Here is a 23,299-nt window from a genome sequence, read left to right on the forward strand (position 1 = left end):
TTTTCTCGCACCTCACTCCTTGCAACATCAAGTTCAAGCAGTGGCTGGGTGGGGGAGGGAGGGAGGAAAGAAAATCCATGGGCTAAACACCAGTGCTCTCCTGCCTGGTCTGCAGGGGCCAGCCCAAGCATAGCCAAAAAGCAGCAGCAGCTGGCACAGAAACCTTTAGGTTCTGCTTTGGAGGCTTTTGAACCTTCTGGGACAGGACCTAAAATCACTAGGAACACCTGGGAGCCCTCTGAGAAACAGAATGGCACTTAAGTAGAGGTACCTACAGGTGAGCAGGGAAATGCTTGCAAGGTGTGGTTAATGCAGAAACCCCCGAAGAGCTCTATCACTGAAGAGGATCTCTTCCGTCCCCTGAAAGGAGGTTTCAGTGGGGTGGGGGGTTGATCACTTCACCCAGCTAAAAGTGATGGGATGGCAGGTGATGGCCTCAAGCTGCACCCAGGGGGGCAGTGGTGGCTGCTGTCCCTCCATCGAGGTGGCAGCCACCAGGGGGACCAGGTGCACCTTCATCCATCCACACGCCGGTGTCCTCAGCAGGACAGAGAGCAGCTGGGAGCCAGGACTCACCCAGACCTGACCTTCAAATACACTGCTCCCCATTGATGGCTCTATTCCTGCCCAGTCTACCCAAAGGTGCACACATGCTGAATGAAAATTCTATCCCACATCTCTTCTGCCAGCTGCTGAGTTTGAAAGAATTCCAATATCACAGATTATTTCCTTAAGGACAGCACATGAGCTGATGGATGCAGAGGGAAGCGTCAGGATGGACGTTAGGAACAATTTCTTCTCCAAAAGAGTGGTGATGCATTGGCACAGGCTGCCTGGAGTGGTGTCACCATCCTTGGAGTCTTTTCAGCACCGTGGGGATGTGATGTTTGGTTTAATGGGCACGGTGGGGATGGGTTGGGGCTGAATTTGGTGATCAAAAAATTGCAGGGGTTGGAAGGGACCTCTAGAGATTGAGTTCAACCCCTCTGCCAAAGCAGCTCCCTAGTCCAGGTTGCACAGGTAGGCGTCCAGGTGAGTCTTGAACGTCTCCAGAGAAGGAGACTCCACAGTCTCTCTGAGCTGCCTGTTCCAGTGCTCCGTCACCCTCACTGTGAAGAAGTTTTCATGCACATTTATGTGGAACTTCCTATACATGTTTGCCTCCCATTTCCCCTTGTCCTATTGCCACACACTGCTGAGAAGAGTTCAGCCTCAATCCTTTATCTCCCTTAGATACTTCTAGCCGTGGATCAGGTCCCCTTCGAGTCTTCTTTTTTCAGAACTGAGCAAATCAAGCACATTCAGCAAGTCCCTGCTCTGCTGGGGGTTCTCTGTCGAAGGCAGTGAGTACTGAAGGGTGCACTTCCTTTATGCAAGTATAGTTCCTATACATCAGAGCACACGCAGCTGTGCAGTGGGGTTGGACGGACATGTTCTGGTGGCTGCTGCTGACCTGCCTCCTCCAGCAAGCAAGTAGGGGTGAGACGTGCGCTTCCCTCGGGGCCAGAATGGGAAGGAGGGGGGGATCCTGAGGGTGGGGGTGGTCTGGGGGCACCCAGGAGAACAATGCTCCGGCAGCACTGTCGCGTGCAGAGCTATCAGCACATGGTGCAGTGCTCACTGTGGAGACAGATGTTTTTTAACTCGTTATCAGGACTCGGCTGTGCTGTCCTAAAGTGGTTGGGCAGATCCCAGACCTTGTCCCGGTCCTGTTGCAGACCCCACTACTGATGAACTCCAGCTCCTGGCTCCAGCTTTGCTGCCACGGTGCTGCATTCTGTGCCCTTCTGCTCCCCTCCTGTGTTGAGCTCGGGGTGTGTGCCCTGTTGCCACCCATGAGTACAGGGTATTTTAGATCTGTTTCTGAAAACAAAGCAGATTTCTGGCTGATTTCCAAGCTGTCACGAGCACTGTGAAGATCTGTGTGTCTCATTCTGTCCTGGATACAGAAGTAAACCTGAGGGAAGTGCAGAAGGGAAAATCACATGAATTCCCAACCAGCATTGGAGAGCCAGAAGTCCCTGAGCTCTGATGGGGCCCTGGCTTTGGCCAGGTGCTGGCTCAGGATGAGGTTTGCTCCCCTGCAGGCTGGAGGTGCTCCTTGTGATCAGAAACCAGTGCTTTTTATAGGGTGGCTGTGGACAGAAGAGACACTTGCAGGTGCAAGCATAGTGCATCTGTGATGCTGGTGGTGATCCCTTGTCCTTGCTATCAGCTTGGACAGGGAATTGAAGAACATGTGTCATGCAGTGATATGTCCATCCCTTCCCTATCAGCCCCACCAGCACTTCACTTCCTTCCCCCTAGCCAGACTGGCTTGTCCTTGGAGCTTTCACCACGGAAGGGGTGTGGGCAGAGCTGCCTTTGCTTGGCTTCAAAGATGAGCACTGGAGAGAGCACATCTTGGTTCCAGGATACATTCTTTCCCAGCTCTGGGGGGAAAGATCCACTCCAAGTCCAAGCAAGACGGTAGGGATTTAAAATGGGAAGTAGTAAAAATAATAGGACAGTGTCTTCCCACTCCTTGGAAGAGGGAAGTGTTGAGTTCAAGGAAGAGGCCACCTGCTTTCTACCGGCTCATTTAGGTGAACTTGTCCATTTTATCTGCCGTGAATAGGGAACCTAGTTGACTTCTCTGAGCTGATCCCAATTCCTCCTTGCACTTTTGGTTCATCCCTTGCATGTTCCTGGTGCGTGCAAAGAAGCTGCAGCCTCATGCCACACGCTTGGGGGATGTGAAAGCACATAGAAGAGGTCCCAGAGATCCATCCCCCAAGCTGAGTGGCTCCACAAGCAGCACCAAGCCCATCCCTGAGCCCTGCAATTCCTCCCCTGGGCTCAGCTGGATTTTTCTCCTCAGTGTGTGCCAGCAATGGGATGGATGTGGCTGGGGCTGAGGGCAAGTCCGTCACATTCCAGCTTCAGGACCTGATGGAAGGAGTCTTGACCTGGAGCTTCTGTGGTGAAACCATATTGGTCATCGAACTGGGAGCACCTCCTAGGCTTGTGTTTTCTGACAAATCTTACACATCCCGTGTGGCCTTCTCCAACAACGGCAGCGATCTCACCATCTTGCAGCTGAGGAGGAGTGATGCTGGCACCTACTTAGCAAAAAACAACGAGTTCAAAGTGGTCTTCACTCTGCGCGTGTATCGTGAGTGTCTTTTGTTTCTGGCTCCAGGCTGGAAGCTGGGTGGGGGGATTTGCTGACAGCCCCCCACTTCCTACAGGTGAGCTGCCAGAGCCGACAGTGAGCTGCACTGGGTGGAACTGCTCAGCTGAGGGCTGCCACTATGCTCTGCACTGCTCTGTAGACCCCCCTGAGAACAGTTCCTTCCTTTGGAGCTACAATGAGCAGCCAGAGAGTGAGGGATCTGAGTTGGTGGTGGTGGAGGAGAAGCTGCACCCTGGGGATCCAGATCTGCTGCCATACACCTGCACAGTGCAGAACCCCGTCAGCAGCCGCAGCACCACTGTCTTCCCCTCTGCCCTCTGTGCAGGTGAGAGCCTGTGAAGGATGCGCACATGGGGGATGCTGGGGACATGCTGGGGATGTGCTGGGGACAGACATATCCTGCAAAGGGTCCCCAGTCAGGGGCTTTGCCGGTGCACTCATTTCTCTCCCCCATCCTTGTTCTCTTCCCTTCACCACCAGAAAGCACAGCCCACATCCCTGCTGCTGGTGAGCTGCCGCCTGTCTGCGTCCGGTCCCCGAATGTCACAGGGTCCCCAAGGCACCACTGCCATTACCATGCTGCCCCAACTCCTTGCTGGAGGCTGGGGAGCCTGAGGCCAGAGCATTTCACCTCTTCCTGCAGCTCCTGGGGGATATCCAGTCTTTCTGAGCAGCCTCAGCAACATGCACTCTCTTTGCCACTGGGAAATCGGGAGGGAAGGTCTGGGTTGGCCCACAACTGTCCCAGAGTGGGATGGGAGCATGCAGCAGAGAGGCAGAGCTGGGGGGACCAGAGCTTAGAGGTGGGAAGGGCTTAACAGGGTTTGAAGCATCCTTACTCTGATGCTGGATGGAGGCAGAGGTGCTTTGGGGTGTGTCTGAGATATCCCTCTGTTATCACCAGGACTTTCTTCTCTTTCCAGGCACCTTCTCCAGCAGTCCCACCATCATCATAGCGGGACTGGCGATTGGACTGCTCTTACTCTTGACTATCATCATTATTGTTGTTAAATTAAAAGGTAAGCTGCAGTGCCCACAGGTCCCTGCCTGGCAGCGTGTGGACTGCTGCTAACAGGAGCCCTGTGTCACTTCTCCCCAGGCAGGAGGAGCCATGTTCTGCTTTCTTCTGCAGCTCCCAGAGCAGGTAGGATTCTGGGCTCCATCAGCCTCCTTCATTGTCTTTTCTCTGGGTCTCTGAGATCCAGAGGAAAACCATCCATCACCACAGCTTGAGAGCGTAGCCATTCCCAGAGGCCAGATGCTTTCACTCCCTGTGTCCATGCAATCCCAGTGCTGGCTCCCAGTCGTGCTTGGGCTTGCAGGCCCCCAGTGTTCCCCATGCCTTCATCTCGCATGCACAGTGACAGGGACCTTTGTGCCCTCTCCAAGGGAAGGAAGCAGGGCCATGAGGACATCACCAAAGCACAAGGGATTCTGAGGACAGGAGGGAGCCAGAGAAGTTGAGAAGTGAGGTGGCCGTGCCCCTTCCAGAAAGCAACATGAGCCCCTGCAACACCTGCCCAAGCTGAGCATCCCCTCATTTCAACAACTGCCCAAAACCACTGCTGCCTGGATCCCTTGCTTTTGGGGGACTTTGCAGGCAGAGCATGGGAGTTCCTACAAGAGCTCCATCACCTTTGCATCAGTTTCATCAGATGCTGAAGCTCAGGGTACACTTACAGCACTGAACTGGGTGCAGATCAAGCCTGTGGGACCAACTGCAGTTTCCTCTCCCTGGTATCCAGGGTCATTCAGTGGTGGATGTGCCATGCACATCACTGCCACAGCTGACCTGATTCTGAGAAGGGACCTCACTGACCTCCGAAATGTCCATGTTTTGTTCTTTGCATAAACTGAAATAAAGCCAATGCAAACAGGGGAGTTCCTGCCATGTGTCTTGCATTTGAGTGTGCACATCCAGCACCTGGAGCAAGGGTTTCCCCTGGCTGTTTTTGGGGCCCAGCGTTGGGGAACAGCAAAACCCTGAGCAAGCGAAGGTCCTTGTGGCTGTTTCAGATGATAGAATCTGAAAATGTGACCCCAAACCAGGGTTATACAGGATGTAAACCCACCCTCCTTCTCTGTTTGATGTGCTGACACTAATGCTTTCTGAAAATGGTACTTAAACTGGAGAAGCAAATGCATGAGAGCAGTCACGGCTCCTGTACATAAGTAAAATGTGGATTGCCGTAGCAAGTTGCTTTGGCTGCCTTTGGCTGCAGGTGCACAGCTGCAGTTTTGCATGGGATCCCTGCAGCCTTTATCAAGGAGCATCCCTCCTGGTGCAGCAGTGATGCTGTTGCCAGCACTGGGGCTGCCCCTCTACCTGTGTGTCTTGCAGGGGCTGCAACAGAGTACATGACGGTGTATGCTGAGGTCGGTGCTGTCCAGCAGGTGAGTCCATCCCCGTCCTTTTGGTGCATGGCAGGACAGGGCTGTGGCCTTGAAATCTCTGCCTGGATTGGGGACAGCACAGGGGACACGTGGTGGGGACACAGAGGATGGACAGCAGCTGGGCAGCCCCAATTTCATCTGCTGCTTCCTCCTGGGAACTCAATAGGGGATGGCCAAGAGCAGCTGGCACAGTCACAGCCACCTGCCTGCGCTTCCCCTGTGCCACCACAAACCAGGACTGGGGTGTGCTCCCTTGCCCCACTGAGATCAGAGGGCGTGGGCTCACAGAACTGTTCGTTCTGTGCCCTGGAAACATTTAAATAACTTTTTCCACAGATGCAACCATGGAATTTCCCTAGGGCACAGAAAGGTGACCCTAAGAAGTCTACAGCCTCAGGGGTGAAGACCTCCACAACCATTTATGCCACCATCCAAGCCGTGGCCATGTCGGTTGGTACTCATGTGACATGTACGGTCATCTCTGGGTGCTGAGAACTTGAGGGGTGACAAGGCTGGGTCACAGAGGGATGGGGCAGCTTGATCCATGGCATCATCACAGTGCTTGATGCTGGGAGAGCAGGAGCATGGGATGGCACAGCTCCCAGGAGCCAAAGCAAAGCGTTGTCCGTTTGCAATTGCAGACAGGTGATGAGAAGATGAGCAGCGGGGCACCGGGGTGCTGGGAGCAGGAGAAAAGCCCCCATGCGACAGTCAGTGAGCTGTATCCCATGGCACAGCCCTGGAGTGCCCACGTGCCTGCTGTGAGCATGGTGCTGCTCCCTGCCACCGGGGAGCCGTCCCCATCACAGACACAAGGAGACAAGCACCATGGGGATGCAGTGCTCATGTGGGACCAGAGCTCTGCCCATGTGTTGCCACCCAGGTGAGATATGGGATCGTATGTCTGCGCTCTGTGGCCACACCAAGAAATATGGACTGAAGCTGTGGCTGCACACCCAGCCCTGCCCTGCAGAGATGCTGCTCCTGGGATGCTCTCGTGGTGAGGAGCCTCAGCAGAGTCTTCACAGAAGGACAGGAAGACTCAATGAGATTCTTACAGCCACCGTTTTTTTGCTCTTTAACTTGCCGAATACTTCACTTCTTCAATTACTAAAGAAAGAAAGCAAAAATAACACTCTGTAAAACACAGTAGAAAACTAAATAGGAGAACACACACCTTTGCCATGTGCTCATTTTCCACAGTGCTGCCTGCAGTGACCTTACAGCCCCTGCAGTGCATGTCCTTTACCCTCAACATCTCTCTGTGCTGCAGTTAAGCTACGTGTGGTCCTGCAGGAGATGGTGCAGGGCTGCTCTGGGAGGGAGAGGGTTCACTCTCAGGGGAAAACGTGACAAGGAATGTGGCCCAGTGCCATTCTGCTCAACTCCTTTTATATACTGGTATGTGAAGCACTGGAGCATCGAGCTCACAGCACTAGGCAGCTCCCAAGCAGCATTGAACCTTCCAGAGCAGCCCCCAGCTTTGAGATGCTGCACGGGGGGGGGGGGGGGGGGGGGGGCACAGCTGGGGCTGCTCGCCAGCAGGGAGCTGGGGTGGGGGTGGTGGTGGGTGGGGGAAGATGTGGTGCTCTGCATTGTCCCAGAGCCCCTCACCATCCATTTCCAGACGGACACTGCTTCCCACGTGCTGCTTCCCCTGCTCTTTGTCTTGTCTGCACGGATACTGAATTATTCAGGGATGGAACCGGAGATCCTTTGAAGTGCTTGGCACAGGAGAGCCCTCTAGGAGCTGCCAGAATAGAAATGCAAGACACATCTGAGCTCCATTTCTTCCTGCATTTTTTTTATGAAAACCATCTTCTTATTGACAGATCCGTGGTGCATTCTCCTTATTTTCACAACATGGCCAGATATGGTCCGTTTTTACATTTCTGGAGTTGGCATCCATCAATTAAAAAACATTTAACCCCTGGTGGGTCACGTATTTATCCAAAGGGTTTGTCTGTGTGACACTGAACCTGTCCCAGCCCGGCCCTCTGCTGCTGGATGGAGCTGTACACAGTGTGGTGGCATCACCACCTCCTGCTCCCTTTGTCCACTGCCCCATCACACTCTCAGAAATGATCCTGGGGGATAATTTTAGGCCATGAATCACCTCGTGATGTTGCCAACACCTTTTTGCTCACAGGAAGCCATTGGCTGGGCAAAAAGGGGAAGGAAGGCACTGCGGGGCCGTGGCAGGGGCTCCTAGAAGAGGATGGAGGCAAGAGGAGCGGGGTGCGGGGGACTCTGCCTTGTTGTGCTCTGTGCAGGTGTTGGTGAGTGGGGCTGGGGGTCAGAGGCTGCCCAAGCACCAGGGAGAGGTGGGGAGGAGGAAGAGGAAGTGGGAGAAGAATGGGTGATGTGGTGTGAACGTTTTGGGTGTGACACCCAGCACGCGGGGCCGTGCTTCAAAGCTAGGTTCTGGGAAGCTGAGCTGCAAGCTCAGTCTTTGCTTTGCTCACTGCCCCCAGCCCTTTGCACAGCTTTGGGGCAGTCTGGCTGCTCCCATGCCCTGGTCCTGTTGCACACCAGAGTGCAGCCAGCCCCACTAACAGCTTTCCTGCCTCCAGCAGCTTGCATCACCGTGAGCGCGTGGCCATGATGTCCCCACTGCTGCAATGTGCCACTTGCTCAGCCTGCTGGGAAATATCCTGCACACCCTGGTGTAAAGCCTTGCGGCACCACTACCCTCACACTTTCCTTACGACCACAGTGCTGCTGCTCAAAAAAATCCCCGTGTTGTTTCTCCCCTGTATGCACAGCCCCCACCGCAGTGCTGCTGTCATTAGCACCTTCTCCGTTAGCGAGCAGTCGGGAGATTTGAATTGGTCTTACCTTACATTGGCATTTGAAAGTGTGGTGTTGGTGTTACTGAGGCTATTCAGCCCTGATGTGAATTAATCAACCTTGTTCTTAGTGCTCGCCCTCAAAGGAGAGGGCCCAGGGGACCAAAACATCACCCAGCACAGCGACAACTCCGAGGCAACAGGAGCCCCCACCACAGCCACCACGGATGTAAGTGGGCTGACAACAGGATCAGTGGGTTCCCCCAGTCCCCCTGGTTCTGAGGACCCCACCACCATCACTGTGTCACTGCAAGCAGGTGCCCCAGGGAACCAAACCCGTGAGTCCCATGGAGAGAAGAGATGTGGCTCGGGGATGCACCACTGTCCTGGAGGGTCCTGCAGCCCCCAGAGACCCTGGTGCACTGTTGTGGGCAGGGAGCCCTCAGCTCTTGTCTCTTCCTATAGGAAATGCACTGGGTTTTCCCATCAGGTACTGGTCCCCCGTTATTTTCGTGGTCCTTGCTCTGCTCGTGCTCTTCTTCACATATCGCAAGACAAAGGGCAAAGGTGAGCTGCCACCCTGTGCCTGCTTTGGCCTCAACACAGAGCCAAGTGAATCCCAAACCTTCCAGCTCATCCCAGGAGGAACTGGTTGGTTTTTCAGTTTTTTGGGTTTTTTTTAGCAGCCTCCTTATCATAACGTGTATCTTCTTTATCTCACAGGGACACAAGACCCAACCACTTCCCTCAGTGACTTTTCGGGTGAGATTTTGGTGGCTTTCTTGCTGGAGCATCCTTTACCTGCTCCTACTGCTTGGATTCACCTCCACTCATTTGCATTGCAGATGTGGTCACCCCAGAAAATGACACAGCCCTGATTGTCCCTGCTGCTCAGGTGGGGGCTACTCCCTATTTGCTTTTCCTGCCCCCTCATACCTGCTTTGGGCAAGCTGCACTCTGTGCCTCAGTTTCCCCACTGTGGTGTGTAGGGTCAAGGATGCTCAGCACCTCATGTCATTGTCTCTCTCATGCAGAAGAGGTCAGACAACCCTCCGCCCCAGGAGCTGAGCAAGATCACACCCTGCCAGCCAGCCCCCTGCCCAGACCAGCCTTCCCAGGTATTTCACCCCACCCATGTTGCTGTCAGCCCACCATTTCAGGCCACGATGTTGGGTGCACCCAAAGCACTTTGCAGGGTTTTTTCAGATGCTCCCAGTGTGCCCCAGGGTTTATGCCCCCCTCAGCATCTCCTTTTGCTTCTCAGCAGCCTGCAGACCCCACCACTGCAGGCAGCCCACTCTGCTCTGTGGTTCCCAATGGTGACTGAAGATGAAATGTGGGAGCCAGAAGCTTTTCGACACCACAATGAAGCACGAGGCCACTCCAGAGGGACAAATGGTGACAACCACCCGGACAGGGGACATATGGAGGCCGGAGGACGTGAGCATCACATATCACCTTGGTCCTGCTGATGGATGCTCTGGTGCATGGGCATCTCTCTGCAAAACAGGGACCTGTGTGGGTCATGTGTGCATTTAATGCACCCATGGGCAGGGCTTGGGGGAGTGGGGGGTCAAAGTGGAGCCAATAAATCAGTCTTGCTCCAGAAAACCTGGATTTTCTGCATCAAGCTGTCATTTAGTCCCATGTAGCCCAGCACACAGAAGGAGTGAGGGCAGCTAAGGACTTCACATGCAGAGAAAAGGGAAAGTTGGTGCTAAATTATTCACATGGGGGAGAAATCATGCAGGGAGCAGCAGCCCTGTTTGCCTCTTTGCTCTGCTTCCCCCATGCACAGCGAACTGTAAAGGTGCAGGCACAGGGTGACGCATAGGGGCTGAGCCAAGAGTAGGGACTGAAAAAAAAAACCACCAAAACCCATCAAAGGGATCACCAACAGCCCCTCCCAGTGAGATGGGTGGAGGTGCAAGTGGGTGCTGAGCTGTGGGTGTAGTGCACATCCGCTGTGATGCATGCATGCAGCCTCAGGGTTTGCAAGCTGCAAGGGGGGAGGTGTGCACACTGTGGGGTGGGAGACACGCATGTCCCAGAGGATTTGAGCATTTCTCCATCACTTTGCTCACCCCAAGTCCTTCGCCCTGTAAAAGCCCGAATCCCTGTCCTCATCATTTCCAAACCATTGGCCTTATAATCCTCAAACCTTGGCTCCCTAAACCCCAAATACACAGCTCCATAAAGCACAAGATTTTGGACCCATAAACTGCAAGTCCATGGCTCCATAAACCTCAGATTTGTCCCCCAAAACAGTAAGAACTTGGCATCATAAACCTCCAAACATTGACCATGCAAAGCCCAAATCCTCGCTTCCACCATCCCAAAACCTTCGGTCCCATAAATCCCCAATCATGTCCCCATCAAACCCAAAACTTTGGCTATACAAACCCTAAACCCACAGCAACATAAACCACCAAGTCTTGCCTAAATTAACACTAAACCCTCACACCACAAGAGTACAGTCCTATAAACTCAAACACTTGGCTCCATTGGCCTCAAACCCTTGACCATGTCAACCTTAGACCCTGGGCTCTCCAAACCCTAAATGTTTGTTCCCACAAACCCCAAGCATCAGCCTCACAAACTCACATCCTATAGCAGTGCTGAGTGCCCCCAAACTGTGCTCTCTAGAGGTTATATATGGCACTGCAGGGGTTTGGGTGGAGGGGGGGTGAAGGGGGAGGAAGACAAAGCCAAAAAATATCCAATGGGTTTATTTATAAAAAAAAAAAAAAGGACAATTTTAGTTCTTCTATTAAAAAAATAATAATAAAAAAAAATTCAACAAAAACACCAACCAACTTCCTAACATTGCAAACTGTAAAAACAAAACTTTTTATATATTAAAAAAACAATTTTACATTTTACACTTTCTCTACACACATGCACAAGGTCTCGGCTCCGTGGGGATTTAAAAATAGAAACCAAAAACAAAACAACAAAAAAAGTTTATTCCTCTTTAAATTCCAAGTGGAACAACCCCCCCCCCCTTCCCCCTGCCCCTTCCCAAGGCCTATAGACCACTTGCTCAATGAAGTCTTTTTTGCAGTAAAACAACCCCAAAAACTGGGCTCCCAGCAGCACCAGCCCAGAAGGGCTGCGCGTGTAAACGGGACTGGAAGCTGCACAGGGCTGAGAGACGGAAAGTCTGGAAAAAAAAAAGAAGAAATTTCCAGAAAAATCCCTGGGAATTTGGGAAGGCAGTCCCCCTCCCCACGCCCCCCCCCCCCCCTTCCTCCCCCCAGTCCCTCTTCCCACACTACGCCACACCCACTTTGTGCTAGGAAAGCCCTTGAAATCCACTGGGATCCGCTTTCTGCTACTGGTGCTTACTGGGAAGCCCCCAGCCCCTCAGGGGAGGGGATGTGTGTGTCACAGTGATGAGGTTTGGCAGCCCTCTCTAGGCCTAAGAAGCCCAAACCCAGCTTAAGGTTACCCCCCCACAACATGGAAAACAGGATAAAGAATACAAGAACCCCTATGAGGTATTAGGAGCCCTCAGAGAGCCAAGGGAAGGCAGAAGTTGTGGTGCAGCCCTGAGCATTGGGGTCCCCCTGCTCCACACCCCCAGGGCCACCACATCACCACCTCCAGGGGGCAGGAACCAAGGACCCCACAGAGCTTGGTCCCCATGAAGAAGCCCTGTGGGGCTGGAGGTGCACCAGGGCCTGGAGGTGCTTTGGGCTGCCCCACTGCAACCCATGGGGTGTTGCACCCCAAATCCTGCAGCCCCTTACCAGCCCCACCAGCTTGGTGAGGCTCAGAGATGAGCACTGGTGGTGATGGTGGGCGGCTGAACTCAATGAACTTTTCCAATCTCAGAGATCCTGTGGTTCTGGCAGCCAGCACGCATCGGCACGGGAAAACAAGGCAAGAGCCCTAAGTAAGGGCTTCTGGGAGTTGGGGGTGGGCAGAGGCACCCACACCACTGGGATGTTTCTCAGCTTCATCATCAGATCTCCTCCTGCTTCTGTGGGGAGCTCCATGCAGAAAGTAGCCAGGGGCAGGTGGAGGGAGGGAGAGTTCCATAGCAGCCTCAGATCACAGGGGTTTTGCAAAATATTCCCAAAGTGTCATTATTACCAACCAGCCCAGACACGGGGTGGTGGTTTAAGACCAGAGATGCAGCGGTCGCAGCAGAAGAGGAAGGCTCAAGAGCCACTTCAGGCCCGGCCACGAGCGAGGCCATTGGTGCACAGAACTCAGCTGAGGGTCAGCCCTTGGGGGATGGCACTGAGAGATGCTGCTCGTCCGCCTGTGACACTGTGCTGTGCTGGCAGTGCCTCCTGGGGACAGCTGCAGGGAGCTGAGTGTGGGAGGGTGGGGACGGGCACCGAGTGGCCTCGTGCTGGGGATGGGGCTTGGTGCAGGCACTGCTCAGGGACCTGCAGCACCCATGGGCCCCTGGAGCCCCTGCACAGCACTCTGTGCTCACACGGAGGTCTCAGACTGCAGCCTCATGACAAACTTGTGCGACTTGGGGTCCACAAACTCCTCCGAGAGCTTGAAGAAAGGGATCTTCTTGGCGCTGACCACCAGGCTGAAGTCGTGGCGCTTCAGCACAAAGACCACCCCGTCCTTCAGGCCGTTGGTCACCGGTTCCTCGCTGACTAGCGTCCACTGCTTGGCCAGCCAGCGGTCCTTGTGGTATTGGATGGTGGGCCCAGCACTCAGGTACCGCTCCAAAAACGCCTGCAGGAGGACAGACGTGTGAACACCGTCTTCGTGCCGCTCACACTTCTTATTTACAGCCCTGAGCTGCCCAGCAGGTCCTGCAGGAAAAGCCTCCCAGCAGCTGTGAACCTGCCCCTATCCGTCCCTCCCTTGCTGTCACACCCGCTTTTCCGGCTGCACAGCACTGCACCGTACTCCCACCCCTCACCACGATGGGAGATGCTCTCATGTGGTTGGGCAAACCCACCCTGGGGTCCCCATCCCACTCTGCATACCTTGGGCGTCATGTCGTGGGTGATGCAGAACTCGAGGTGCTGCAGGATGCTCTCCATGGTGTGGTAGGGCTGCTGCTTGGTGGTGCGCAGGTACTTCTGCATGGCCCTTGCCATGGAGGCGAAGATGGCCTGAGCTGCCTCCCGTGGGTCCATGATCTCCCGTGGGTTCTTCTGGTCCTCATCCTGCAGCCGCTTGATGTGGGTGAAGGCCTCTTCCACTGCCACCACCAGCCTGCCAAGAAACACCCATGCTGTCCCCTTGGAGATCTCCAAAAGCCACTTAGATGTGCCCCTGTCCCCAGGAACATAAGGAAACCACCAGGCACCTCCCCACTCCACAACCCAGACCCAAACCCCAGCATCAATCCCAAAGCAATTCACCCCAGCATCAGCACTCCGCTCCAGCTCCTGGCCCAGCACCCTGAGGGAGACCCAGGCTTGCCCTCTCCATCCTAGATCCCCAGGGATGGTTCTTCAGAGCCCACCATGGCCTGCTCCCTGTTGACATCCCCTTACCTGGCGCGGCGTTTCCGCACCCTGCGCTCATGCTCTGCCTCCTCATAGTAGTACTCATTATGGCTGTTGTCACGTCGACGGGCAGCTGCGGCGATGACAGCGCGGGACTGCCCCGTGGAGTTGTTGGTGGTGTTTTCTGCAAAGAAAAAGGGTGAGATGTTCCCCCTCCCGGTGCTGCCAGCACAGCCCCATCCCATGGACGCGCCTGACGTGCTCCTGCTTGCAGCAGGGCGGTACTGCTGTGGGCTGGGAACTGGCGCCCGGCTTGCCCGCGACAAATGCACACAAATCTGGAGGGACCGGCTGGGAGCCCAGCATGGGTCGGAGCCTGCAGGGGGGAAACACCAGGATGGGAGGAAGGGGAACAGGAGGAGAAGCCAAGGGAATGGGAGCTCACCCTCGCCGAGGGAATAGACTTTAAACCCGGACATTTTCTTGGACAGGACGGATTTTGGCAGGTTGAGGAGGGCAGGATTGTAGACTGGGAAATCGTGGTAATAGTTCTCCAGGATCCAGACAGCCGCTCGTTGGATGCTGCAGGGAGACACAGCATGCGCAGGGCACAGAGAGCAGGTTAGCACTGCGCCAGGGCAGGCACACGGGGAAAGGACAGGAGGGAGGAACAAAGCTGGCACGGCAGACACAGGTCTCACTGCAGGGACACCCAGGCACTCACAGCTCTTCTGATCAGGCAGTGCCAGAGCGCAGCAGGACACGGCACACACACAACCACACACGTGTGCACAAACACATACGCAGACGCACAAATACCCACGAATGCAGACGGGCACACGAAAGCACACGCGAGCTCACCAACGCATGCGTGTAGACGCACACACACAAAGATGCGTGGGAATGCAGAAGCACCCCCCAGCCCGAGCCCACCCAAACACACTGCCACCCCCACGGCCCCACACCTGAGGTGCCCGATGTTGTAGAAGCGGCTCGCCCCATCGGTGGAGCGCACGGCCTTGAGTGTGAACTGGGGCTGGAGCTGGCGCAGCTCGAGCAGCACCACGGCCAGGTAGTGCACGAAAAGCAGCGCGTCCACCAGTGACACGGCGTACTGCACGATGCCCTGGTAGTTGCGGTCCCGCGAGTCCAGGATGCGCACACCATAGAAGAGCCAGTAGGAGACGACGAGGAGGAAGACGAGCACCATGAGCAGCGCGCGGAAGACGAAGACGCGCGGGAAGAAGGCCTTGGGGCGGCGGAAGAAGAGCGCCCAGCTGCCCAGCAGGAGGATGAGGAGTTTGAAGGCCACGGAGATGAAGAGCCCCTCGCAGGGCGTCCCACAGGGCTCCAGCTCCTCCCGCCACAGCAGCTGGGGCAGCAACATGAAGGTGAGTGGGGTAAGGAAGGCGAGCAGGGCCAGAGCCCCGGCCAGCGCGACACCCAAGTGCCGCGAGCAGTCCAGGTGCGCGCTGTCCTCCATGTCCTTGGTGATGCGTGTGATGTCATCGTGCGAGATGCTGTGCTCCGACGTCCCCGTCACCACCGTGGTGGTCTCGCCCCAGTTGTCATCCTGGAGAGGGGAGAGGATTATGAAGCAAAAAGGTTGCAGCATGCCATGATCCCAACGCAACTTAGTGTCCCACCCTCTCCCACCCGACCTCAGACCTCCAAGCCCGGCGTGCTGGCCGGAGCCATCACCCCCATTGAGCGGCCGAGGGACAGCGCTGCAGGCAGCGCCCTGCAGGAAATCCCCGTTGGAGGCTCCGTGCCACGCTCCACCTCTCCGCCCCACGTGCACGACGCGGCCGAAAGCGGCTCTGCAAGTGGAAGGCATCCTGTTTCCAGGCAAATCCCCTCATTAGCAGGGCCAGAGCCAACATGCCCAGCCCCGTCCCAACACGGCCGCTGCTGCCTCCTCCGTGTCGGCTCCAGCACTGGGCAGGGCGAGATTGGTGGTGATCAGTGCTGGTGGCCACGAGCCAGCTCGCCATGAGTCCATTTTGGGGTACCCATCTCTTCCTGGAGAATGCAGCATTTTTCCTGAGATTTTAAGCCTCTTGTTGGTATTTTTTGTTTGTTTGTCTGTTGCTTTTTTCAGAAGTATTTACTGCAAAACCTCCATTGCAAATTCACCAGTAAAATCCCAGCAGCTGGCACATCCCTTCCCAAACACAGCGAGGCAGTCCTGCAGTGCAGCTGCCGTGAGCCCATTCATCTCTTTTTTCCACTGAAGTCACACAGGTGTGGACGTGAGCTTCAATCCCTTCCCATTTAGAACACAGAGCTTCAGCAAAGGGAAAAGATGTCACTACACAGCCACAGAAAACATTGCTCTGACACACCAAGGGTTGGTCTGTCTGTCTGTCCATCCTCTTGTTCTGCTATGGCACGACCAAAGCTGGGGTTTCTATTGTTCTATTGTATAGGATAAAATTACGATCTTCCTTCTGGACTTTCCAGACTCTAGAGGCATCATCCCAAACTGGAACAGCAAAACCACCTCCAGCAGGGGCTCTCTGGAGGGATGAGGGGAGCAGAGAGGGTGGAGGAGCTGGCACCTGGCTTGGAGCCCTCTGAGCACGCTTTGTGTCCATGCAGAACATCCCTGATCAGGGTCGGGGGATTTTGCTGCACAACTCAGGCTGGAGCAGCCCTCTGGAGGCTGCAGGTCTCGCACCACCAGTGCGGAGCTCGCCCAGCTGCACAAACCCGCTCAACTGTTTGATCCTCCCAGGGCTGGAGCTGAGGTTATTAAAGCTTGGCAGGGCCAAGCAGCATCGCCCTGCAGGCACTGAGCAAAGAGCTGGAGTGGATCTGGAGTGAGCTGATCCCAAGGGAGCCGATCCCAACAGCATCAATCCCAAGGGAGTTGATCCCAAAGGCATTTTCTACCCTGGGCAGCAGGAGGGCAGCTCATGCAGCAGCCCCATCTCCGTCCACATGTCCCCCTGCCCTAGCACCCTCAAGCCACAGACCCCCCATCCTCACCCTCTCATCCCCCCGGGTCGATTCGTTGTCCAGCAGGGGCTCTCCTGGTGCCTGGATGGTCACTGACTTGTCCCCACGGCTCCCATCCCGGCTCTTGGAGCGGTGCCGGTCCCGCCGGTCCCTGTAAGGCAAAGCAGGGAGCGGGATGGGTGCACGTTCAGATTGGGGACCAACAACCCTCAGGCACACACCAAGTCCTCACCTGTGCTTGCGGGAGCTGCGGGAGTGCCCGGATTTGTAGGAGTAGCCCGAGTACTGCGACTCATTGTCCATGCTGTCGGTGCGCCGGGGCTTGTGTCGCTCCACGCCGGGGGGCTTGGCTTTGCCTGGCCCCGGGATGGCCACGGCCTCCTTCAGAGGGGGCTTCTTCAGCCCAAGGGGCACCTTCAGGAAGTCGACTGTCACCTTGAGGGACTCTATTTTGAATGCTGGGCTGGGCTCTGCTCAGAGAAATGGGAACGGCCGCCTGCGGGGGGGGGGGCACAAACGGAGTCAGGGCACCACCACGGCCCCTGGAACAGCACCTTGGGACTCCTGCTGCTGCCTGCAAGCACCCCATTGCTGTGATGGGGCCAGCACTTGCCTGCAGTCCCCATGAGATAGGAGTTCAGCAGGGAGAGGATAGAGGAATTTGGGGCACACCGGGGCATCTTGCATTTTAGATCCAAGCTGCTTCCACGACTGCCACCTCCCCCTTCAGTAACAATACTGTACCGTGAGCTTTGAACCACACTCTTTCGGGGTGATTTACACTTTTAATGAATATCACAATCGTTATTTTAATTTGCCAAGAGAGTGCCCGGGGTGGGAGCCAACTTTAAATAAAAATAAAAAAGAAAAAAGAAAAGAGGAGCAAACAGCTTGGCGCGGACTCCAGCCCCACTCACAGTCTGGGGCTCTGCCCAAACAAGTTCCCAGCACGGAGCTGCCATCCCACACCAATCAGTGCGGCCCCATGGACACAGCGAGACCGGGGGCCCTGGGCACAAGGAAGGGACTGCAGCTGTGTGAGTTGGAAGTGCCTGTACACAAAGAGGTGCAGATGCGTGTGATGTGCCCACCTACGTCTGCTCATTTTGGCTGTATCTCCACTGGACTGGAAAAACAATGTGCAGCTCAGGGGCTGGGGTGCTGCTCATGCCCTATCTGCTGCAAGGAAGGGACCCAGACTGAGGGATGGCCATGGTGACACCCCTGGGGGACATCCCAAACCCATCAGGGAGGCGACATTCCCCTGCCTGCCTCTCCTGGATCCCTGATGAGAGGGTAGGGGACCACAAGCATCCTGACTCCCCTCCTGGTAGCCCCCCTCCCCCCTCATCAGAGCTGCCTGTGTTTGGGTGGGCAGGTTACCAGGGAAATGCTATTTTGACCAAATAAAACCTGAATGTCTTTTGGCCTCTTTTCCGAGGCCTCAGAGAGAAGAAGATGGGGTCGATGAGGGGAAAAAAAAAAGCAAGGCTGGGGGGGGTGACAAGGACCCCCTTTTGTCCCAGATGCTGGATGCTCACACATTTATCACTATGGAAACAAAAGCCCCCCCATGTCGGTTGTCTAGGAGATGGCAGCGGGGCTAGGAGCTCGTCCCAGCGTCCCCAGCGAGGAATGGGGGAAGGGGCAGGGAGAAAGGGACCCCCCCCTGGCCCCCTGGAGCACCCCCCCTCTTCTGGGCTTTGTTGGGAGGCCGGGATCGGGTTTCTGGCAGGAACAATGCTTGGCGCAGGGGGCCATGGCTGGGCTTTTCCCCAACCCTATTCATTAGCGCCATTAAGGAGCTGGACACCGCGGGCTGGAGGAACAGCAGGGCTTAGGGACAACTTGGGGACAGGGAGGACTCACCAGCCGGGCTGCAGACGGGTGCTGTCCCCGTCTGAGTGGTCACCGGGGCGTGTGGGGCATCCTCAGCGTGCGACGGGGACGGCATCCAGCTGGTGGGCAGTGGGGCATGGGCACTGCTCACACGTCGGGCTCTGAGCTGGGGGAAAAAGGAAGGGGGTCAGGAGGGAAGGAAGATCCCTGTCCCACCATGTCCTTTCCACTGGATCTTCACCACGAGCATCCCAAGCATGTCATCTCCTCAGCCACCAGTGAGGGACGGGTTCGCCTTGGGGGACTGATCCCAGCAGTCTCACAGCACAGCTCACTGTGCTGCAGAACTGCCCCCAGCCCCACACTGCCCACTGAGCACTGTCTCCTCCCTGCTCGCACCCAACCTGCTACCCCCCCACCCACCCAGAGAAGAGCAAAGCCCCTCTTGCATCACCCATGGGTTCTGGTCCCATCTAGACTCAATCCCTCCTGGAGCCAAGATCAGGACAGGGAATTTTTATGATTATTATTGCTGTTCAAAAAGAAAAGTTCGCCTGGTAAAGGGGGGAGAGCTGGTTTGACAGCACAGGTAGAGGAGCTGGAAATGGTTTCCTCAGCTCTGCCCTCCCCTGCGCCAGCAAAGCAGCGCCAAGGGCTGAGAGCTGCAGCCAGACACAGGCAAATGAGGAGGAAAACTCACTTTTCTAATAGCGAGGTGATTAACTATTAGAACAAACTCCCCAGGGGAGAAGAGGCTTTGCCATCTCCTGACATCTTCAAGTCCAGACTGGATGGCGTTTGGGATGCGGCTGCAGTGCATTGTGGCTTCAAAGTGCACAGAGCTTGGCTGGAGTTGAGGGCCCCCAGCATATGGGGACAGAAGGAGCTGCCACCTCCCCACCCCTGTGCCCATATATTTCCAGGACCAACCATCCCTTGTATTCAAATGTCCCCAAAAGATCCAAGTGCTTCTGTATGAGAAAGCTCTCTGATTTCAAATAGCTCCAGGGAAAAGCTCAAGAAGCAAACCTGCTCTTCCTCTTCCCAGCAAGGCAGAGCAAAACCACGTTATGGGGCACTCTGCCCACCCCATTCACCACCGGGACCGTAAGCATCACGGAGACAATGAGTGTTGCAAAAGTCAGGGATGGCATTTGCTGGAGGGACAAAGCATTTCTGCTTCCCACTGGAGCAGCTGAGCAGAAGCAGCAGTAGGGAGCACCTACACAAGCACAGAGGGGTGAGCATTTCCCTCCTTGATGCAGCAATGCAATTGGGAAACTGAGTCAAGCAACAGGCAGCATCACACTAGGGGTCTGGGGTCCTGGATTCCAGCATACAGATCCACTGTTGTTGATGCTCCCAACGAGATGCCAAGGGAAACTGAGGCAACACTGAGGCACAACCAGAAAACAAGCAGAAAACCTCAGGACACTCAGCCCTGCTCCACACCATGACTTTTGGGCAGTCCCTGGTGAGAGAGAGAGCAGCACAGCGAGCATCCCTCTGTGCGGAGCCAGGTAGGCACAGGCTGAACCTCCAGCACAGCCCCAAAACTAGACCTAACACAGCCCCATCACAGCCTCAAAACTGAACCAACACAGCCCCCAAACCAGCAGCTCTGCCAAGCCAGCACATCTGCTCGCTCCACCACACCTTGCTGCCTTTGCACAATTGGCACTGTCCCCGGGCAGCCACTGCCATGCTTCCTAGCAGGGACAGCTGCCACTGTCCCCCCTGCACCCTGCAGTCAATGGGGACATGCACGGAGTGGTGGCTGTGGTTGCATCCCTGATATGCAGGGTGCTTCCAGACACCCACAGGCAATGCACAACACAGAAAGCTCCATGGGTGCTCTGCAAGGAGGCAGAAATGGAGGGGACCAGGCAGGAGCTGGTGACCACTTGGCACAGCATCTCCCCACTGTGGCACAAATAAAAGCCCTCTTCCCCACCCCGCACCCAGCCCGGCACCTCCTCGCCACGTCTCCTCCAGCTGCTGGGAGCTCCGTGCTGGGAAGGAGTCCTGTGCAGGGGCTGCTCTGCTCTGTCAGATCCTGAACACCCCGAGATGCCACCACCACGCTCCCACGGAGAACTCTGCAAACATCCACGTGGGAAGAGGTCCGTGGGCCGACAGCTTCAGTAGGACGCGCAGACGGCCCATGGGAAGACCGAGCAGCTTAATCCAATTCCCCCATGGGGTCCCATTCTGCTTCTCAAATTGCTCGGCGACAGCTTGGATGCAGAAGGTTTAATATCCTTCCCCAACTGCCAGCTTTAATTACGATCACACGGGATTGTTACAATGTCCACAGGAACGTCCGAGGCTCTCGGCGAGCACTTGGGGATCCCCACTGTGCTGCAACGGACAAAGCACAGCCGTCTCCCTGCTGCAGCTCTGCTGGCAGGTAAGAAGGGCTGTGCCAGGTGCAGAACCAGAAAATGCACCAAAAGCACGGGATTTGCATGAGGGCTCGCTGCAAAGAGAAGGCCATTTGCATTGCAAAACGTGACAGCATCGAGGAGCCTAATTGAGCTGCTCCCTTCCCTGCCCTACGAAGCGCTCTGCTGCAGTGCTCTGGACAGCACAGTGGTGCTCAGCTCAGTGCAGGGCATGCAGCTCCTGGGGCATCACTGTGTGCTGCTCCTGCTCCATCCATACCCACGGAGTGACAGTCACACGGTCACAATGGTCCCAGGTGTCCATGCTGTGCTTGGGTGAAGCAGGGCTGTGCGCTGTCCCACACTGAGGTTTTGGGGCGTTGCTTCTCCAAGAGCATCCCAGCAGTGTCACAAAGGACAGTTCCTAACCCAAAGCGATGCTCACTGTGTAAACAAGTGCACTTAGAGATGTGTTCTAGCTCTGTTTAATCCATTCCAGGTGCCCGATGCTAAATCCTGCAGGGCTGCAATGAGCAGACGGCGGGGTCCACGGCTCCGAGCTGGAAAGGCAGTGCAGGGCTGGGGGTGGTAGAGCTGTGGTTTGGCCTTGCAGTGACTCCAGCCCCATCCTGCCACCCTGTGATGGCTCCATGAGGGGCAGACAGGTGAGGAGAGTCGTGCTCTTGCTAATCCAGGGCCCTGCCCAGCATCCCAGCCACACAATCACAATAAAGCCATAAAACATCCACTGGCCATGCTGGCCCACAGGAACAGTGCTGAGATCTCAGATGAGCTCAGACTGAAGACCTGGGGATGCTTCAGCCATGCTTGATGCTAGGAGACGAGCTTTTGCCTTTCCTCATGTCCCCTCCATCCCCATTGTCTGTAATTGGATCCAAACGAGACACTGCATCTTATCACCCAAACAGCCAAAGCGACCCTGGCAGAGGAGCAAGCACCAGCGGTGCCCTTCCTGGGGTAACCTTTCCCAGCAGAGAATCCCCCAGGACAGAATGGCTTTCCTCCAACACTACAAGCTGTGAAGCATTCCCAGATCACCCAATAACATGTGGGTACCACGAACACAGGGTTGCCCCAAAGACCCCAATCACCACAGGGATGATGGGCACTGCTGATGGAACAGCAAGAGGGGCCTGGGCTGCCCCAAATCCCACAGTGCCAGGAGCCATGGGCACACAGCATCCCAGGCAGCTCCCACAAAGCCCTCTGCCACGGCCCCCCCGGGCCCGACCCAGTTCTCCCCCAGCACAAAGGCAGCACCCAGCTGCGTGCAGATCACATCCTGCTGGGGCTGCCCCCGAGCCCAGCTCGGTCCCAGCACTATCCCAACCGCTGTGATTAAGTAACAGTCGTCCCCAGAGGCTCCGTGAAGATAATATTTAATTCTTCTCTCTTGTTATTCTTTTTTCTAAGCCTCCGCCTCGGTGATTACAGCACGGCCTGGGGGGTTGGGGGGGGGAGGGTGGGGAGGCTGAGCTCCCGTTCCTGAGATCTCAGCTCCACACGGGACACGGAGCTCACAGCACCGGAGCAGACCGGGCCCGGCTCGAACAGTGCTGTCCCAGCAGGTGAGCGGTGCCGGGCAGCCCCCACCCCACCGCTCCGCGCCCCATCCCGGCCCCATCCCCGTGCCCACCTCCGGGCCTCGCTTTGCTCCGGGGAAGCACAAAGGGCTCCGGCACGGAGGGATGAGATCCGCAATCACTGCACTGCAAAACCTCAGCGCCAGTCCGGCTGGGCCCGGGCATCCCCCGCGCTGCCCCTCGCGCCCCCTCCCCACCCCGCAGCGCCTCCCCCCGCCGGGCCGCGGCCCACGGAAGTCTCCCCGTCTGCCCCCCGGCCCCTCCGCGCACCGCTGAGCCCCGGCTCCACCGCCCCCCACCCCCCCGGGCCCGGCCCCCGCCCCACGCTCTGCACTCACCGCGCCCCGCACCTTTGTGCGCGTCCCCCCCCCGCTCCGAGCGCCGCGGGATCCCGGGGCTGCGGCGGAGGAGGAGACGGCGGAAGGAGGAGGAAGAGGAGGAGGCGGAGGAAGCCCCAAATCCCGGCGGAGCGGCCCCGCAGTTCCTCACTCTCCGGCCCCACCGCGCCCCGGGCCGGCAGCTCCCGCCCCGCCGGCGGCCCCGCACCGCCCCGCAGCCCCCGCCCGCGTCGATGCTGTTCCCGGCCGCTCCCCCCACAGTGCGCACCGCCCATTGTCTCCGCGCGGCGCTCCCGGCGCCCCTCCGGGGCTCGGCACGTCGGGGGGGGGGGGTCATTGTCTCAGGCAGCCCCGGGGCTCCCACCCCCGGCTCCGGCGCGGCT

General features: G+C 56.5%; 3 protein-coding genes across 9 annotated transcripts; 2 read left to right on the forward strand and 1 right to left on the reverse strand.

The window, feature by feature from the left end:
• Positions 1 to 1,242: 1,242 nt before the first annotated feature.
• Positions 1,243 to 7,368, forward strand: LOC136056672 (CD48 antigen-like). 3 transcript variants are annotated; one of them, XM_065748972.1, is made up of 10 exons: positions 1,243 to 1,479; positions 2,861 to 3,154; positions 3,231 to 3,500; positions 3,656 to 3,682; positions 4,099 to 4,194; positions 4,275 to 4,319; positions 5,517 to 5,569; positions 5,906 to 6,019; positions 6,211 to 6,452; positions 7,197 to 7,368. In XM_065748972.1, the coding sequence occupies exons 1-10, from the start codon at positions 1,431 to 1,433 to the stop codon at positions 7,255 to 7,257; spliced, it is 1,251 nt and encodes a 416-aa protein (XP_065605044.1). In that variant the 5' UTR covers positions 1,243 to 1,430; the 3' UTR covers positions 7,258 to 7,368. The 3 variants fall into 3 exon arrangements, with proteins under 3 accessions (XP_065605044.1, XP_065605045.1, XP_065605046.1); XM_065748973.1 differs by lacking the exon at positions 3,656 to 3,682; XM_065748974.1 differs by lacking the exon at positions 2,861 to 3,154.
• A 6-nt stretch (positions 7,369 to 7,374) lies between these two features.
• On the forward strand, positions 7,375 to 10,062 carry LOC136056675 (uncharacterized). Of its 3 annotated transcripts, none has more exons than XM_065748978.1 (7): positions 7,375 to 7,848; positions 8,490 to 8,696; positions 8,824 to 8,925; positions 9,082 to 9,120; positions 9,204 to 9,253; positions 9,393 to 9,476; positions 9,623 to 10,062. In XM_065748978.1, exons 1-7 carry the CDS (start codon positions 7,788 to 7,790, stop codon positions 9,683 to 9,685), a joined length of 606 nt encoding a protein of 201 aa, XP_065605050.1. In that variant the 5' UTR covers positions 7,375 to 7,787; the 3' UTR covers positions 9,686 to 10,062. The 3 variants fall into 3 exon arrangements, with proteins under 3 accessions (XP_065605050.1, XP_065605051.1, XP_065605049.1); XM_065748979.1 differs by having other exon boundaries at positions 9,626 to 10,062; XM_065748977.1 differs by having other exon boundaries at positions 9,393 to 10,062.
• A 1,975-nt stretch (positions 10,063 to 12,037) lies between these two features.
• On the reverse strand, positions 12,038 to 23,028 carry VANGL2 (VANGL planar cell polarity protein 2). Of its 3 annotated transcripts, none has more exons than XM_065748959.1 (9): positions 22,929 to 23,028; positions 18,621 to 18,756; positions 16,984 to 17,247; positions 16,782 to 16,902; positions 14,756 to 15,363; positions 14,236 to 14,372; positions 13,839 to 13,974; positions 13,323 to 13,554; positions 12,038 to 13,065 (listed from the first exon to the last, which is right to left on the reverse strand). In XM_065748959.1, the coding sequence occupies exons 3-9, from the start codon at positions 17,052 to 17,054 to the stop codon at positions 12,805 to 12,807; spliced, it is 1,566 nt and encodes a 521-aa protein (XP_065605031.1). In that variant the 5' UTR covers positions 17,055 to 17,247; positions 18,621 to 18,756; positions 22,929 to 23,028; the 3' UTR covers positions 12,038 to 12,804. The 3 variants fall into 3 exon arrangements, with proteins under 3 accessions (XP_065605031.1, XP_065605030.1, XP_065605032.1); XM_065748958.1 differs by having other exon boundaries at positions 22,917 to 23,028; XM_065748960.1 differs by lacking the exon at positions 22,929 to 23,028 and adding an exon at positions 20,564 to 20,968.
• Positions 23,029 to 23,299: the final 271 nt, after the last annotated feature.

This window comes from Cyrtonyx montezumae, unplaced genomic scaffold (genome assembly GCF_038088225.1).
Source record: "Cyrtonyx montezumae isolate F1298 unplaced genomic scaffold, pur_monq_1.0 scaffold_57, whole genome shotgun sequence".
Lineage (NCBI taxonomy): Eukaryota > Metazoa > Chordata > Aves > Galliformes > Odontophoridae > Cyrtonyx > Cyrtonyx montezumae.